Source organism: Paralichthys olivaceus, chromosome 6 (genome assembly GCF_024713975.1).
Source record: "Paralichthys olivaceus isolate ysfri-2021 chromosome 6, ASM2471397v2, whole genome shotgun sequence".
NCBI classification, from domain to species: domain Eukaryota; kingdom Metazoa; phylum Chordata; class Actinopteri; order Pleuronectiformes; family Paralichthyidae; genus Paralichthys; species Paralichthys olivaceus.
In genome coordinates, this window is record NC_091098.1 from 14,240,322 (window position 1) to 14,257,046 (window position 16,725).

Sequence of the window (16,725 nt, forward strand, 5' to 3'; positions counted from 1 at the left end):
ACTTGAAGGCAAATCAATGAACAACCAAGCGAGGCAGCATGTACACAGAGTAAGGACCTTTAATAATTCTGTATTTCGGCTGCAGATAAAATAACAGTAGAAAATCAATGCTGTCTAAATTTGATGCACGCTTCCAACTTTGAAATAAGTACCCTGCATATTGAAACTTGCTGTTTTGATTTCCACTGGAGAAATCATGCCGCATGTGTGTGTGTGCGTGCAGAATATTTTATTCTACATCATCACTCATCCTACCTCTCGTAGTCTCCATTGCAGAGCGCTCTGACGGGGATGGAGAAGGGCTGCCACACAGGGTTCAGCGTGTTCTTCACCACCTCGGTCTTGTGGCAGATGGTGAACCTGGAGACTCAGGTCATCAGGAATTAAAAATCCTAAAACACACAGCTCTAAGAAGATACCCAGCGATAAAAATCTTCCCACTGAGTGCACATCTGCATAAATCTGTATCTGTATGCAGCTGAGTTCAAGGGAGCTCAATCTAATTCTCTCACCCATGGTTGTTGCTCCTTTGAAATCCACACAACTCTCCTACCGCGCTTTGATAAGCCAAAATAAAAAACCCACTGAGGAAGAGAAAAGAGTCGCAAACTCACGTGCCGTCCTCGTTGCTTCTGTAGAAGACCATGAAGGGGTCAGATTTTCCAAAGAAGTCCTTTTTATCCAGTTTGTTGGCACAGAATTGCATGGTGGAGTAATCCTACAGACAGAGGGCGGAGAAAAAAAAAAGAAATTCAGAAAAATGAAAAGCAAATGACATTGGAAATCCATGCTCCTGCCGATGTTGTTGTTTGTTTACACACACTGTGTGCCAAGATATAAAAGCACTGAAGCATCAAATCAAAGCAGAGTGCTGACCAAATCCTAATGTGAGCAGAGCGAATCCAGCCAGTGGCCCCTAGGTTTCCAAAACCTGCAAATGTACTCGTTACCATTTCTTTATTATGCAACTGCTGCACAACAGCAGCGGATGGGATAAGGAAAATCAAATTGAAAATACCTTGTTGTGCTGCATGTAATCATAATAATAGTATGAGAGAGCATGTAGGGGCAAAGTAATGGATTCTAAAACCCTGCACAGGGAGAAAGTGGGGTGTGTGTGCAAAAAGGATGTAGAGGGTGAGAGTGCAGCTAATGATACATTAGAAAGGCTGGTATTAGCATAATTATACTCATTTAGGCAGCATTTCAATGTGGGCTTCCATTACAAGGACAATGAACATGCCCTGTAATGCCTTTGGTTCCAGATAGTCCCCCTTTGGTCAGGTTAATATTCTGCATTGTATTGATGAGGCTGTACGGTGGCCACAGACTGGACAGGTTAGAAGCAGGAGAAACTCTGCAAAGTGTCACCGACACTATTATAGGATATTTTAAAAACTGTCGCCCCAGAACATGCTGCATCTGCAAGTCAAGTGTCTTAATCATCAAATGCTAAAGCCTGAGATGTGATATCAGAAGACATTCACAGCTCACAGGCTTTCAGGGATTGAAGTGCAGCCATTAGATGTGAATCAGCATGGTGCCGGGCAGGGCCTTTATCGACTGCTTTGACCCACATCAGTGTGGTGCACACTGCCTCTGACCTAACTCTCACTAACCCCCCAACATGTGACTTTATGTCTTGGACACGGACCAGCTTCTATTTCTGAGGCGATCGCCACAATAGAGGATGGACGACTGTGCACGGATAAAAAGTGATTCTACTCATCAATTAATTCTATTCACATTCTGCCGAAAATGTAGCTAATTTGATTATGTGTTGTCTCTAATCGTGCTTTGTTTTCAACTAATACTGTGGAAATATTGGAACACAAGCAAACTATAAAGGGCTGATTAAACTGTCATTTGAAGCTCGATGTGTTGCTGCGTATCTAATTTAATCCCCTACTTTCATTTTCTGTGTTTCTAACCAGTAAACGAGAGGAAGGGAGCATGTTTATGGATAATTGTTTTCCCCAGTTTGTGTACTTGGATATGGACCAGCCAAGTTATAGAGGAAACAGCTGTGTAGTTTGTACCTGAATCTCTCCCCCCTGAAATCTTTCACAGGGAACATCTTTTTTTTGTGGATTTAAAAAAAAGGTAACATATTATTTAAGTGAAGCATAGGTCACTTATCAACGTCCTTTAAAATAGCACCACCCTATAACTGTCCTGCTTAGCCCTGACACAGCCTCTGCAATTACACTATCATGGTAACACTGAGCCTCAAGCCTTCATTAGGTGCAGATAACACGCACCCGCCTCGGTGCCAAGCAGTGTTCTCTCATTAAGTGGGAAAAAAGGCAGAACTTTCATTTCAACCACTGAGGTTTAAGAGCAGCGGGGGAATACTGTGTGCAGACTGCATCCTCCTGCCCGTTTCTCTGCTCCACCAAGATATCGCCGCATGGGGTAAGTGGCAGAGCAATGCACTCTGTCGCTTTCAGAACGTGGGACAGAATTCATGTTACAGGAGCTTATGACAACCTCAAAATCACATAATCACCAAATGGGGGGCGAGCAAGAGGGTCACATTCAAATCAGATATTTACACAATTCCTTTGTATGGTTCAGGCTTTGCTCCACTCAAAGTGTTTGTCTGTAATGACTATGAGCCTCAGGTGAAGGATTTTTTGTCTGTCTAAGAAACAGTTTTAGATAAAAACACAGTGATGGTAACACGAGAAGCTGAACTTCATTTTCTGACCTCAGCGATAAACTTAAAGGTCCAGTGTGTAAGATTTAGGTGAAAGGGAACTATTGGCAGAAATTTAATGTAGAATTATCCTCATGATGTTTTAGTTTGTTTCATCTAAATTGTATGAATCGTAGTTTTCTTGACCCCAGAAAAGGCCTTTTATATTTAAATACTTAAATATTTACATCGAGGCGGTCCTCTCTACGGAGGCCGCCATGTTTTTTACACTAGGCCAGACAGGACAAACTAAACATCTTTTGAGTTTTTATGAAAACTAAAGTCTACCACGGGTTCTTTTTCCTGTTTGGAAGGGGAGGGTGAGATGAGAGGTGTTCAGCTGCAATATGGAATTCCAACACTAGATATCACTAGATTCTATACACTGTGCCTTTAAGAATACGTGTTCAAGGGAAACACAACATACAAGCCAATACATGGTACATGGTAATTGGACTTGGTTTAAATGGATATTAAGCTGGTGAGCATGTAAACTGTACATATTCTGCACAGGCACCAAAATATTTGTTTTATTTTTCGAAGAGTAGAGGTGGATGGACCACTCCATAAATCCAAAAATCCATAAACAAAGCTGAGGTACCCGGATACGAACACCACCATCGTGCACATTTGAGTCTGCGCAGTAACGATGGAGGGGATGGAGCAGCATGATTGAGGTCCCATCAATACACGAGTTTGGCCAATATTGAGTCAGTCGCTCTCTGGCATCAAATTACTGATTAAAACCAAATTTAGGAGAATGAGCACTTGTACATATATCAGTGTGACAGGTGGCGATCAAGACGCGTTGGCTTCACTTTTGGGCAGCCGTCCATCTTTATACACAGTCTATCAATGATTGTGAAGCTTAGTTTGAAGTGCGTTTGATTTTGGATTATATAAATAAAGTGGGCTTGACCCAGCAAATGTTTATATATACTGAACAATACTTACACTCAGCCTAATACATGAACATGAAGGAATAAACCTCTGTGGTTCACTACTGTCGAACAAGAGCTGTGGCTGGACAGTGAGGAGGATGAGAGAGGGAGCCAGCCACTGCTCAGCATGTCTCATGTGCCAGAGATAACAGCAGCCAAGAGGCAGACTTTTATCCATGCAGAGGCTGCTGCTCTGTCTAATGATACCTGGCAAATCCACCACCATGAGGTAAGCGCCAATCTGCCTCTCAGATAACGCTTCCCTGCAGAACTTCCACTCTGCTGGTTACAGTTTCCTCCAAACATGAGTTAAAGTGTTTACCTCAGGCGATGCAGTAACTCTGCTGCCTCCATTTATTGGCCACAGGTGGATTGTGGAATAAACAGTATAAAGATGAACGGCACCAAATCCAAAATGCTATAATTCAAAAGTGTGGGAATGTTACTGACAGCAGTCTCCCTTTTCTTTCAGGTCATCATGCTGTTCTTTACTCAAGCCAGAGGTTTTTATGCATTCAGGGTTAAACTCTGTAAACAGGGCAGGTGTGGAGTGACATGTCAAGTCTGTGTCTCTCTAATTGAGTCTGGGAGAAAGGAAATGGTCATTTGAACCAGCGATGATCATTTGCATTTATATTACAAAATGGCTTCTTGAAGTGGTGCTTTCCGGGGACAATGCTAACTCCTATCACCGCAGATCCAATGCACCTGATGACTCGCAGCAGCCCCTCAACAACTCTGAGCACTGAAGCTTCGATCCTGCAGGACAGAACTGGCCATCACTGCAGATTTATTACCAGCACGCCTTTTCTGTCAGGAGACCGTTTATTTGTCAGGAAACAAAATGATGGTGTTAGAGAAAATTCGATGAATCAAAGTCAAGTTTGACTCCAGGTGTTTTTTACTCCACATGTATGACAGGATGTAAGCTCAGAAACATTAGATGATTATGTGCAGTAATGTATTTGAGCATCATAAAATATGAATACAGTCATTGCAGTGCAGAGATTTGCTTTACAGCCTCTGAGGGACGCCTCTTGTTCTGGCCAATAAGTCTTGGTATTTCCTCATACTCCACTGGCAGCACTGCAGTGTCCTGTGGTTATTTACTATCTTCATTTAGAAGTGCAGAGAAAAAGCCAATGGGCATTAGTGGACACAGGTTATTAGCAAGGACTCAGGGATTAACACACCCCACGCTGGAAGGAAATGCCCGCTTTAGTAATTGGAATGAATGTGGGCTCATTAAATAGCCATTCAAACTGAGAGCTTATTCACTATGTACACAATTTCCAAATGACAAACGCAGCAGCACAGTGACATGGCGTATCCTGCTGGTTTAATAGGGACAGTTATGATACGATAGATATTACTGAAGTCGAGGCTATTAAACAACCCACTTCACTTCAGCAGGCTGGTGAAGAAGATTGCTCAACATGCATTATGCAGCTCACACAAAGTGCACAATTCCCCAAGTGTGTCACATACAATTTCACAATGACATGCTATAATCTATCACATATAGCGAATATACTCAATTAAAGACTAATGAACCATTGTTGCAGGGCCCGTTTCAAATTAGATGAACATTGGAAAGCATTTATTACGTAGTGGTCTGTGTAATGCTTATTTGTTGCATTTTCTAAATGACAAATGAAAAATTGGTAAATTTAATTATATTTGCCCAAATTGTATTTTTCATTCATCAATGTAAAATTAAGGTTTTGTAGTTGTTTTGTTTTTCCAATATACCGTTTTTTAAATGGTAAACTTAAAGTGTTAAACGACCCTGAGGCGATCACAGAAAGATAATTCAGATATATGCTTGTCAAAACTTTATTTCGACTTACTCTGCAGTTTCCCAGCTCCTCGGCCGACAGGACAATGGTCCCACATTTCTTCCCAGGTATGCCACTGTGAAAACAAAAAAGATATGACTCACACTTTCAGATAAAAATGTTCACAGCAAAACCTGGAACCTTTCCCTTCATCATTCTGTAGCTTAAATGGCAACATGCTGACAAAGATTTTAATGCCTTCATGCGAATAATAATAAGGTTGGACAGATTAATGGTCATAAGAATTTTTTTCATTACAGGCTGACAGTACGGTGAATTTTCTATACAATCTGAAAATGCAATACAAAATGTAACTGATACTTTGACAGTTCTATTGGGCACATTATTTTGTTTTTCCTTTGTAACTGAACCATAAAAAAGTTCTTCAATCCTTCCTTGAGTTTTTTTCTGCAAAATGTGTGACAAAACTGCAGAGACACAGAACTCGTCTGATTTTTGTTTTCCAACACCACACAGAGAATGTAAAGGCTCCGCAGGTCTGCTGTTGTTTATGGCTGATTCATGCTGCAGCAGCAGATGATCAAGACATGTCGCAGCAGAGCGTTGCCGCATCTGTGTTTCTGCACATTACCTCTTCAGTCGCTTGTCTTATCAACACAAAAACATTGCATCTCAGAGTAAGTCCTAAACTTTACTTGGCTGTAATTTTCAATCTCGATAACTCTCGGCATCTTCTGAAGCCTTGAGAGGCAGAGAGCCAATTCCACCCAACACAGAAAAAGACAACATGTCTCCTTTCTGAACGTGCAGCAGCACTCCAGCTGCTGACACTGCTGTCATCTCTCTTGATAAGGAAGAAAATTACATGGGAGTCCTGCTGCGGCCTTAGCAGGAGACCAATCCTGAGAAGGTCAGACTCGCTGTTGATCCTCACCAAGCTGTGACAGTTGATCTGACGGGCAGTAATACTGGATTTCATACCACTAAATGGGACGTCGCCTGACTAGAGGAGCAGATGCTTGCATTATTTACAATTTAAAGCTCAAACCTGATATGGCTGAACATGGCAGTAATTGATAAACCAGGAAATCTCAGCCGTTAGCAAACTTGAGTTTGCATTTTCACATATGAAGAACACAGCAGGTGACTCTCCAGGTCAGACACGTTCACAACAACAGGAAAATGTCAAGAGCGCTTGGGTGAGGGACGGCGCTGCGGAAATCACACCAGCGTCGGTCCTCATCACCAAAAGCACTCAAATCTTGTGATTTTTACAAGTTGACATCTTCATCTGCGTCTTCCACATATGACCAAACTATTTTTGTTTGTTTTTTCTTTTTTGTTTTGCATCTGTTGCATGTTATAAACGTCATCAATGCACCCATGCACTCGCCTGCAGTGAGTCCTCCGTACAATATCCTGCTGTTTCCTCACATGGACTCATTTGGAGCTGGCAGGAAAAACTCAGGAGAATGTACAGAGCAACTGACACAGACATTCTCACATACAGCTCCTCTAGAGAATATCAGGAGTTGCGTGCATTTTTGAAAGCAGCTCTATAAGATGCAGAGTCTGCTTCTTTTCTTTCATTTCTCCTTGAGCAGCATTTTTAAGATAAATGGCACAGGGTGTTTTCCATTAACCTTTACTGGCCACTCTTGGGTTTCCCAATCCAATAAGACACACAGTGTAATGCATCATAAAAGCAACTGTATCCATTGATGAATCAATTTCGATCGATGAGTTAATATAAATCCTCAATAACAGCAGCTGCATGTGCAAGAGTATTTCAACAGTCTCAACCTTCGATGAGACCAGATTTTAAATGAAGAGGGCACACACATTTCTTTCTCAGACTCCATGTTCAGGCTCCATGGAGACCAATCTCAAGGTGAATTAACTGTCCTTGAATTATTGATGTCTCACTCTGAGTCACCACCATGCAGTCTGATGATGCCGCAAAGAGCAGTAAACCTCTCACAGACGAGGCCAGTAAACCCAGCACGTCCACAGGTCTCCCTCAAGTCACAATAACGACCAAAACACCTTTCAAACTGGGAAATGATACCATGTGATTGGTTAAGTATCAGCTCCAAGATACATTAAGCTGCACTGCTCTGCTCTTATCTGCTGCCGAGACAAGAGCGGGTACCAAAAGGACAACAGTCTTTTAAATGAAGCATGTGCAACTCAGCACGACATTTTCTCTGACAGTGACTTAACTTAGCCTGAAGAGCAAGCACTGAATGGATAAATACACTTCCTGTCATTTATCTGTGGCCCAAGCCCAGGCTGACTTTTTTGTTTTCTCACTCCATCTAACAGCCTCTGTACTGACATGTGACTGTTGGGGATGAAATGCCCTGCATCAAGAGGCCTCATTCGCTCAGCACTCATTCACTGCCAGTTCCTCAGTGGGGAAAAGGCTTTGATGATGAAACCATGTGAAATTCGTTGCTGTGGTCCTCCTTCCTGCGCTATCAGCAGTGAGCGAGGCCTATACAGTCTGACTGCTGCGAGAAACTGACGGGCTTTAATCAGCTGCTCGTGTACATTTGTTCCATATTTGTCTCCACTGATCCTGCTGCAGCTCCAACGCTTGAATATTTAAATTTACTATGTTCAAACCACATGAGGGTATTTTGTGATGTATAAGACCCAAGCTGACCGACTCAGGTCAACACAGCAATGTGATAGCTTCAATGTTTCAGGTTACATCAACACATCCATCAGTATAAACACAGAGTAGGTTTTAAGTCTCTCTTTTCAGTATTGTTTTTAATTATTTTTGTCATGTATGTGTTAGTATCATTGTGTCTTCTGACCTAAAGGCCAACGAGTCAAACAATAGTCAACTAATGAGTTTCACAGCAATAACACGCATTATTCAAATGATACCCTAAACTATATCATCAATGGTATTGATATTTCATCTATCTACTTGTTACAGAAATCAGTCTGTCTGTTGAAGGCCTTTCTCACAAAAAGTTCATCTTATCCGCTTCACACTAGGACCCATGGAAGTGCAGTAATGAATTGACAGATGTGATATTCAATATAATTGAATAAACAAGTGACCTGCAATGTAGGAGAATGAAGTGGCACTGGCTAAATAAGCACAGTCACAACCTTAAGTGTATCTTCAGGAAATATGATCAATGCTAATCCGTTATTTAATTTGTGTAAGATTAAATGTTATCTATAGTTGAGAGAAACAGTTGTGAAGAACAGGGCATTTTTCAGAAGCAGCAATGACGTTTAAATTCAGAGTTAAGTTCAGACAATGAACAGAGTTTTGATGAGATGGTCTTGTTCTGAAAAGACTGATGACTTCCTGTCATCGTACAAGACTGTTGTGCTTACAATGAATGATTAATGTGATATAATAAAGGAATTGAGGCAATCCAGGTGTGTAGTGACTGACTGACTCACAAACCACGTTCTAAGTAGCTACATCCTTAACACCACACTCAGTAATTTGTTCAGTCACTTACAGGCTTCCCTTGGCATTCGACTGCTCCATATGGTCATAGCCAACCTAGTGCCTCGCTCTGATGTGCATTGATGTTGCCTGTGAAAATCCCTGCAGGCCTCGATATTTACAGTCAGATAATCATCTTGTCAGTGAGGCTACCTCCTCTGCTGTTGCTCCTTTCCCGCAGAAACCCAGAGGATCAAACAAAACTTCATGAAGAAAACAAACAAGTGGAGACAGAACTGAAGCAGAGCCTCGTAGCACAGTGTCGTCCTTTCCCATGAAGGGGGTGAGAGGAAGCAATGCTCTTGTGCTCTTAGCTCACACTGAAGCAGTTAGCCACAGCCGACTGACAGATCGTCCTGTTTGATCAGTTCAATGGAAAGAGATCAAGCAGCATATTTCAGCATCATTACAATCACGTGATCAAAGTTTCAGATATTGCTGTTCTGCAGAATACGGATGAGAATACCCAGTAAAGGCCAGTTGTTTATTCCTGCACAAAAGAAGCATCAAAGATCATTGTGCATGACATATTATATTATGGATATGCAGGCGCAATGTATGGGCTCTATAATTTCCTATCTAGGGACGGTAGCTGTCGCAAAATGGTGATTCACAACGGTCTGCGTTCTTCATTACCTTTCTGGGGTGGGCGGAGGGTTTTTAAGATTGAAGTCCGAAGAGGGGGAAGGAAGCAATTGTTGATGCTGTTCACATTAGGTCATTAGGATGAGGAATGGCCTTGATATTTAACAACGTTGCAACGTGTTACGCATATGAGAGTGGGGGAAGGTTATCTGCTCTGCAAAAAGAATGAGAGCTCAAGCAAAAGAAAATGAGCTGTTGCAGGGCGGGCAAATGAGATGAAATGTCTGCAGCGTTATCGTGCTAAGAAAACTGTTATTTTGCAGAGTGGTAGAAACCGTAACACTGTGGCATCAAAACAGATTATCCAGGTTTCTGAACCATCTCATAGTGGCTGAGAAATGAAGAAACACTATAATACTGTTATGAATGGGGTTTATTTTCTGCTATCTTTATTCAAGAGTGCGATCTTTCAGTTTGACTTGCTGCTTTCATGTTGAGATTTTGTAAAGCTTTTAATCAAAACCCAGCGCTCACACTCAAATAGCCCCTGCAAGTGCGAGCTCATTGTGGGAACTGTTGGGACTCTCTATAAATTTTAAGGTCTCAACCTTGATATGTTATGATTTGGCGCTAAAAATTAACTGAATTGAATAGCTTTTATTATAATTCATTTATTTTTTGCCATGGATTTTGTGAAGCACTTTCTAACCTTATTTAGAGAAATGCTATACAAATAAAGCTTTTATTTTTTACCCCCTGTGATTGGATTTTTTGTCTGTTTGTCGGTTCAAAATTTCCCAACCAAGAATGCCAGGTGTATTGTTGACAAGTAACCTTTTGGTCGGTTTGTTACTTCTCAAGAGTCCTGTGCAGACAAGGTCACTCATACAGAACTGGTTACTTTAAGTGGGTTTAAGTAAAGATGAAGCTGCAGCAGAGGAAATGTGTCCAAGCAACAAAAAAACCCACACCGGCAGAGATGGAGGGCAGACAGATAAAGTGGCTTTGTGCCACAGTGAACATGAGGGGTAGTAGGTAGATCATAGTTCAATAATAGGACAAGGCTGCCAAATCTCTATATGGGATTATAACCTTAATCCCTCTGATCTTCATACAAAGTTCACACTTCATTCACTGGGAAAAAAGAAGAGCATGAGAAGTGTAGCGTCTGATTCAGAGGGACACCAGAACAGCTAACTGTATTTCTCAGAGAGGAAAAGAGAGCAGCTTCCTACTGGTGCTGCAGTGTTTGTGTTTAAAGCAGGTATAGCTAAAGGCAACCTGCACTAAAGCCTTTGAAGCTTTGTTAGAAATCAGCACAAAGCCAATAAATAGTGCAGAGAAATGTTCAGAAGAAAACAATCTGTTTGCTTCTTTTTCCAGCGGAAATGTCTGGAGAGCATTTCATCACCAACGTATCATCCTTTTATTTTCCCTGTGATCGACATTTTTGTGTTGTTTGTTGGATACACAAAGTCTCTCACTGTTGCATGATGACCATTACCACAACCTCCATGAATGCTTGTCTTGTTATGTGTTATGTGACTTCTGCTTCGCTCTTACGCAAAGACTAAATGTGAAATACAACTGCATTTTGATTGTATTCAATATTTATGAGTGTGTAGTGATGTAATGAGGTCGTTGTTGACATTTTTATTACACACATTACGGCCGGGGCTTGAATCAGTACAACGTTTGATTTGTTGTGGAGTCCAAATCAATGACATGTTCATCAACCACCTACAAGCAAAAAAAAAAGCCTGTTTTGACAAAATAGAGGATTAGACTTTCAATCAATTAAGATATGTTCTCTGTTTTAAATTCCATTGTGTACTTTCATCCTGCCAATGAGAAAACCTCTCTCTGGAGGACGTGACGAGCCCATTTCACTCCCGCTCCAAGAACAGAACATCCCTCTCTCAGTGAGGCCAGAAGAAGAGCCCACTTCTCTTTGTTGTTACAGAAATGATGAAAGCTGCATTTTATCCCGTTTTTCCCACTGCAGGTGCATGACATCGAATCAAAGCCAATTTTCTGTTTATACCTGTCGGGTCATGAGGCCACAGCACCTTTGGCGCCCCTCCCCCTGGTGTGACGGAAAGCGAATAATGGAATCTATATCGTGTTACGCTGAGTCGCCCTGACCTCCTCTGTGGTAGTTACTGCTAAGACTATAGATTGCAAACTCTGTGCCGACAGATTGTTTTCAGCTGCTCAATAGATTAACAACTCGTGTTGTTAAACGTGGGGCAGCGAAGCACTCATTCAGACTCTTCAAGGAAGCTCCCTCTCCCACCTTTCCAGACGGCCCATAGCTATGAAAGAAATGAACACAGTCTGCTCAAAGTGAAAAACAAATTAGTTAAGCTTATCTACTGTGTAAAAACCTCAGCAGCCCTTGTATGCACTTGTACCTGAGGCCTCCATTAATAGTGTGAAGCGAAAAATCTATTGCCCTATTATGTATAAATCTTTGAAAAAAAAAAAAAACATTGCAAGATTACCAAGCAGATAAATGAACTGCTTTTTACTGAGGAAAAAAGGAGAGATTTTTAGATTTTGTCCCTGAGGAGTCATAAACAGATCAATTCACAGTGCGAAGGCCAGGTGAAGAATAGAAACTCTTTGCTACAAGAGTTGTGCTGGTGTCTCGGCCTCTTGTAGAACCAAAATGGTATCTATTGAATAATAATATTAAATACCTGTTTCATTGGACAAAGGGACTCTTGTACGATGAGCACAGCAGGAATACATGCAGAGGAAGGGAACCTTGTGGAGGCTCAGCCTTGGAGGCCAAATTGGCATTTAGCGAGGCAGCAGAATCTTGTAATTGTGTGTGATGTCCTGAGGCAGAGGACGCTGATTACTGTAAGAAATCCAAAGCACTTCACCTCCCAGTTAAGCATTATTGGCAAACACTTGGCTGATCGGGCAAATAAACGCTATACCTGCTTCTACATTCACAGTTCTACTTAAATCAGTTCCATGAGTTTCTCTCACTCTCACTCATTTCAATCCGGAGCACAGATGTCCATCTCAAAAGAACTGCTGCTTTGAAGCCTCCAGTCAGTCAGTCAGTCATTCAGCTAACTACATTAACCAACAACTTTAAAAGAAGCAAGTCTCTGAAGTTGAGATGAGTCAAGCAATGCCCTCTTCTTCTCCTGAGTGAACTGGTAGTGAGTCATGCTGCTGTGCTACTCGACACACTCAGTTTCACTTCCTATTAACTATCGTATTAAATTCATTTTTCTTTCTTATTAAACGGAGATTAAACTGAAGTCATTTTGGAGACGGGATTAAAGGTCAGCGGCTCAGCTTCCACAAACAAAACCAGACATTCATTTTACTGGCAACATTAACTATTACTAGCTATTACAATTGCTGTTAGTACCACCTTAACAACATACCCAGAGTCAAATAACTTATGTCTCAGCAGGATTTGGAAAACGTGTCCATTTATTTATCTTCAGTTGACTTTACTACTGTAACAGTGTGTTTACAAGTCTCTCTACATAAAATTGATCAGACGCTGCAGCTGACTCAAAGCACTGCTGCCTGAGTCCTCTATTAACCCAAGAACGTGGATCATATCATTACAGCTCTCAGGTCTTTACACTGACTCCCTGTCTGTCAAGTAACTGACTTCAATATACTGCTGTTGGTTTATAAAACACTGGTTAAAGGGTAATTTCTAGTCTACTGCTCCTTTTGAACCATCCACACACCACAAGTCTGCTCTCCATCAGAAGAATCAAAAGTAAACATAAGAGAAGCGGCGTTCAGATTCTAGGCTCCACGATCTTCCTTTCCGAGGACTTTCCTAGTTGCCACCACCTTTTATTAAATCAAAAACCTGCTAATTTCAACAACCTCTCCTCTTGTAGTTCTTATCATATCATTTATTTATTGAAATGTTTTCATTTATTTAATTACATATCAAATTATCAGTTTTGACTTATTTGTAAATGATCATTTGTTTGTGTTGTCTGGTGTTGCTTTTCACAGCTTGTCATGACGTCATGTTGAATCGAGTTATCTGCCAAATGTATTTCATGTCAGAGTCACCTCAAAACATAAAACAATAACCAAAAGCAGCATTGTCAGCCATTATAATGGTAAAACTTTAGCTTTATTAGCTGGCTTTTTAAAATTTATTTCACACAATGCTGCTGTTTTGAATTGCATTACTTAATATAGCAAAAACATTGTATAATATTTAGTATATGCAATATATTTACTATATGAGTATTGTGTATTGTAATGCAATATGTTTGAATTGTATAATATTACACAATAGTAGTATCATTCCTGTGTTTCAATATTGTCTTAAGCAAACTATCAAATGTACTATCAAAAATGATCTGTAGAAATAAATAAGAGCAAATACAATGTTGAAAGGGTAATAAAATATTTCACATTGATATGATAATACCAAGATTGACGTCATTTTATGGAACCTTGTTTTTCTGAACTTCAGTTTTTAAGATGTCTTAAAAAATGTCATATTTGTTTTGGTAGAGAGATGAAATTATCATTCAAGCACGAATGATTTCATCAGAGCAGCTTCAATGTTCTTCAACACCTTACTATAAAAAAACTATCATTCATCACAGGCCACTGTTTGTCATTCAACATCTGCACTGGTGTGATGAGCAGTCATCACTCAACATGTGTATCAACATCTGCACTGGTGTGATGGGTCATTACTTAACATTGGTACCAGCCATCAAAGTGAGATCTTAATACATCCCTGTTGATTGTGCTTTGTTCCCTGAGTCTCTGTCACACCGCTGAATATGACCCTCACCATGGAGCCATTTGAAGCTCAGGTCTGTTTCTCTCCAGACTCTGCTGCTTTACTGATTGTCGTTTTGACAGGGAATATTTCTGCAAGCTGCAATGTAAAACTTCATCTATAAGAGTGCTGTTGGAAAAACCTCATCAAGTTCTTTATTACTCTGTTACAAAAGAGACATTATACTACATCTTATAACTGCTGGAGACAGTGCGGGTCCTCGGAGGCTAATCATTATCGCATATTCTGGTCTCGCGTCCATTATTCTTATCTTTCCAGCAGGAAGTTCAGAAAGTTTTGCAGTGTTTCAAGAGGAGATTCAATTCAAACTGGAGAGTGTGAAAATGGACGCCCTGCATGGATTCAGAGCAGGACATTTGTTTAAGATTCTCAGTGCGACAATGGTTAAAACTAGAATTACCTACAGTGGTTGAATGGATTAACATTATTAAAGATATATACTGTATATGATGGAAATAATGACTTTTTTCTGCAAGGAAAACAAGTTCTTGAAATATTATGTAATGTTGGAACAATGGTACATTACAACTGTCATTTATATAGTACAATTTTCAAAACCACTAGTCTTGTGTATTGTGTTACATTTTATCTTTACATTTTTTACTTTTTTGGTCCTTATGCACGCTGTACTTTAAGTACCCTACTGTGTATTGCTACAACTGAGTCTTAGGCTTTGAGAGATAAGCTTTCACTCTTAAAAGGGTTTCATTGTTGATATGGACCATGACAAACTTAATTAAAGAAAGAATTTCAGAAAAAAAGATAGAGGTGATTTTAACATGAACAAAGAAGCAAAATGGGGGAAATGTATTTCTTGATAGCAATGATTTGAAGTCATAAATGGAATCAGAGGGCCGGGTGGACTTTGGCACACTGTTCAGTGCACATATTAAGCCGTGACTTCCCAAACCAGAGAAATAAATAATCTACAGCAAAGCTCAAGCTGCTCTGCGGTTATCAAATCTGTCATGTTTTAATCAAATATGTCTTTATCAAAACAAGTAAGAAATCAAGACAAAATCTATTAGTTTTACTTTCATCATTTCTATTTCTATCTTTTAATTTCTGAGTCCACCCCTGGGCTCAGTTAAATCAAATTTCTGTTTGGCCTTTGACTTTGAAGTTTTTCATTCAACACAGTGTATAGACCCATTTCAGTTTGTGGTGGAGGCTTAAAAAAAAAAAGAACAAGAAACATACATGTCACACTGATAACAGACCCGAGGGCATAAAATCAATATTATATTAAACTGCCATGGTATCTCGACATCCAAGGTACATTCTCACGTTGTAGCACTCTCTATTTCTTTTTTTCATATTTTCCCAGTCCCTGCAAGTGGGTATAGGCAAACAGACAAGCTGATCTGTAAGTGAGCTAAACAGTGAATGACACATGAAGTCGCTTATTGTACATTGCTATTATTTTTCAACATTAACCTTTCCTCCCTTGGCTCTCGAGCTACGACGCCAGCACAACCACAACAGTCATTGTGGTTTTGCTAACAGTTCATTTCCTGCTTCTGTCGTAGGGCAGGACGGCACATTCACAGTTAATGGGTTTAATATGCTAATGATGTGCTGGATTCGCATGCTCTAGTGTGTGGCATAATTCACCACACCAACAAAAAAGGTTACTGTTATTTAAATAATGAACTCTATTATCATGTTACATATACGGCCATATTATGATTTCTCCCCACAGGCTACACACATGATCGCGGCCACCAGAGTGGTGTGGCAGCCGACGTGTTTTCACTAAAAGATGCAATTTACCTACATCAGTCAATCATTTTGCTTTGCATTTTCTCAGCTACAGAGAACTTTGATGCATGGCTCTCATTAAAACCACATTATAAACAGAGCAGATTTGTACGAGTGTGCACACGTTTACATCTTAATGCAGCCACGTGGGAAATGCCATACATTTCATCTTACCCATTATTATCCCCAAAACAAATAAGCGAGTGGGAAGCGGCTCAGGAGCAAACACCAGAAGATTATGACCGTCCCCATGTGCACTGCTTATACAAATTCAGAAATTATATTAAGTGTGGTAAATCTCAGCTGCAAGTTGAGTGAGTTGCAAGTTTATGCTAATATGATGGGAATATACATGTATTATTTAATTTCACTTACCAGACACTTTATATTTTTATTCTCACTCATATTTTTAGACTTAATAATCTATTGTTTTATTCACATTCTATTATATAGATTTCGGTGAAGACGTCACACTTAAGGTTAAACAAGATCAACATGATGGAAAGAGCTCTGACATTTCCTCCAAAATGTAAAAGGAAACGCAAATTAATCGTATATTCAATGAATGTATTTTCTAAGAAACATATTTACCCCGTTATGAGGAAAATGTGTCCAAACTGACATGTAGTGGCTCACTATCA

General features: G+C 40.2%; 1 protein-coding gene across 2 annotated transcripts in view; it reads right to left on the reverse strand.

Annotated features, from left to right (window-relative positions):
* Nucleotides 1-16,725, reverse strand: part of cpne5a (copine Va) — a 68,098-nt gene that overhangs the window by 29,037 nt on the left and 22,336 nt on the right. For both annotated transcript variants that reach the window (XM_020089491.2, XM_020089490.2), the window contains 3 exons: nt 5,490-5,553; nt 615-718; nt 256-360 (listed from right to left, as the gene is read on the reverse strand). In XM_020089491.2, coding sequence (XP_019945050.1) covers nt 256-360; nt 615-718; nt 5,490-5,553 — 273 coding nt within the window. The remainder of the gene's footprint in view (nt 1-255; nt 361-614; nt 719-5,489; nt 5,554-16,725) is intronic.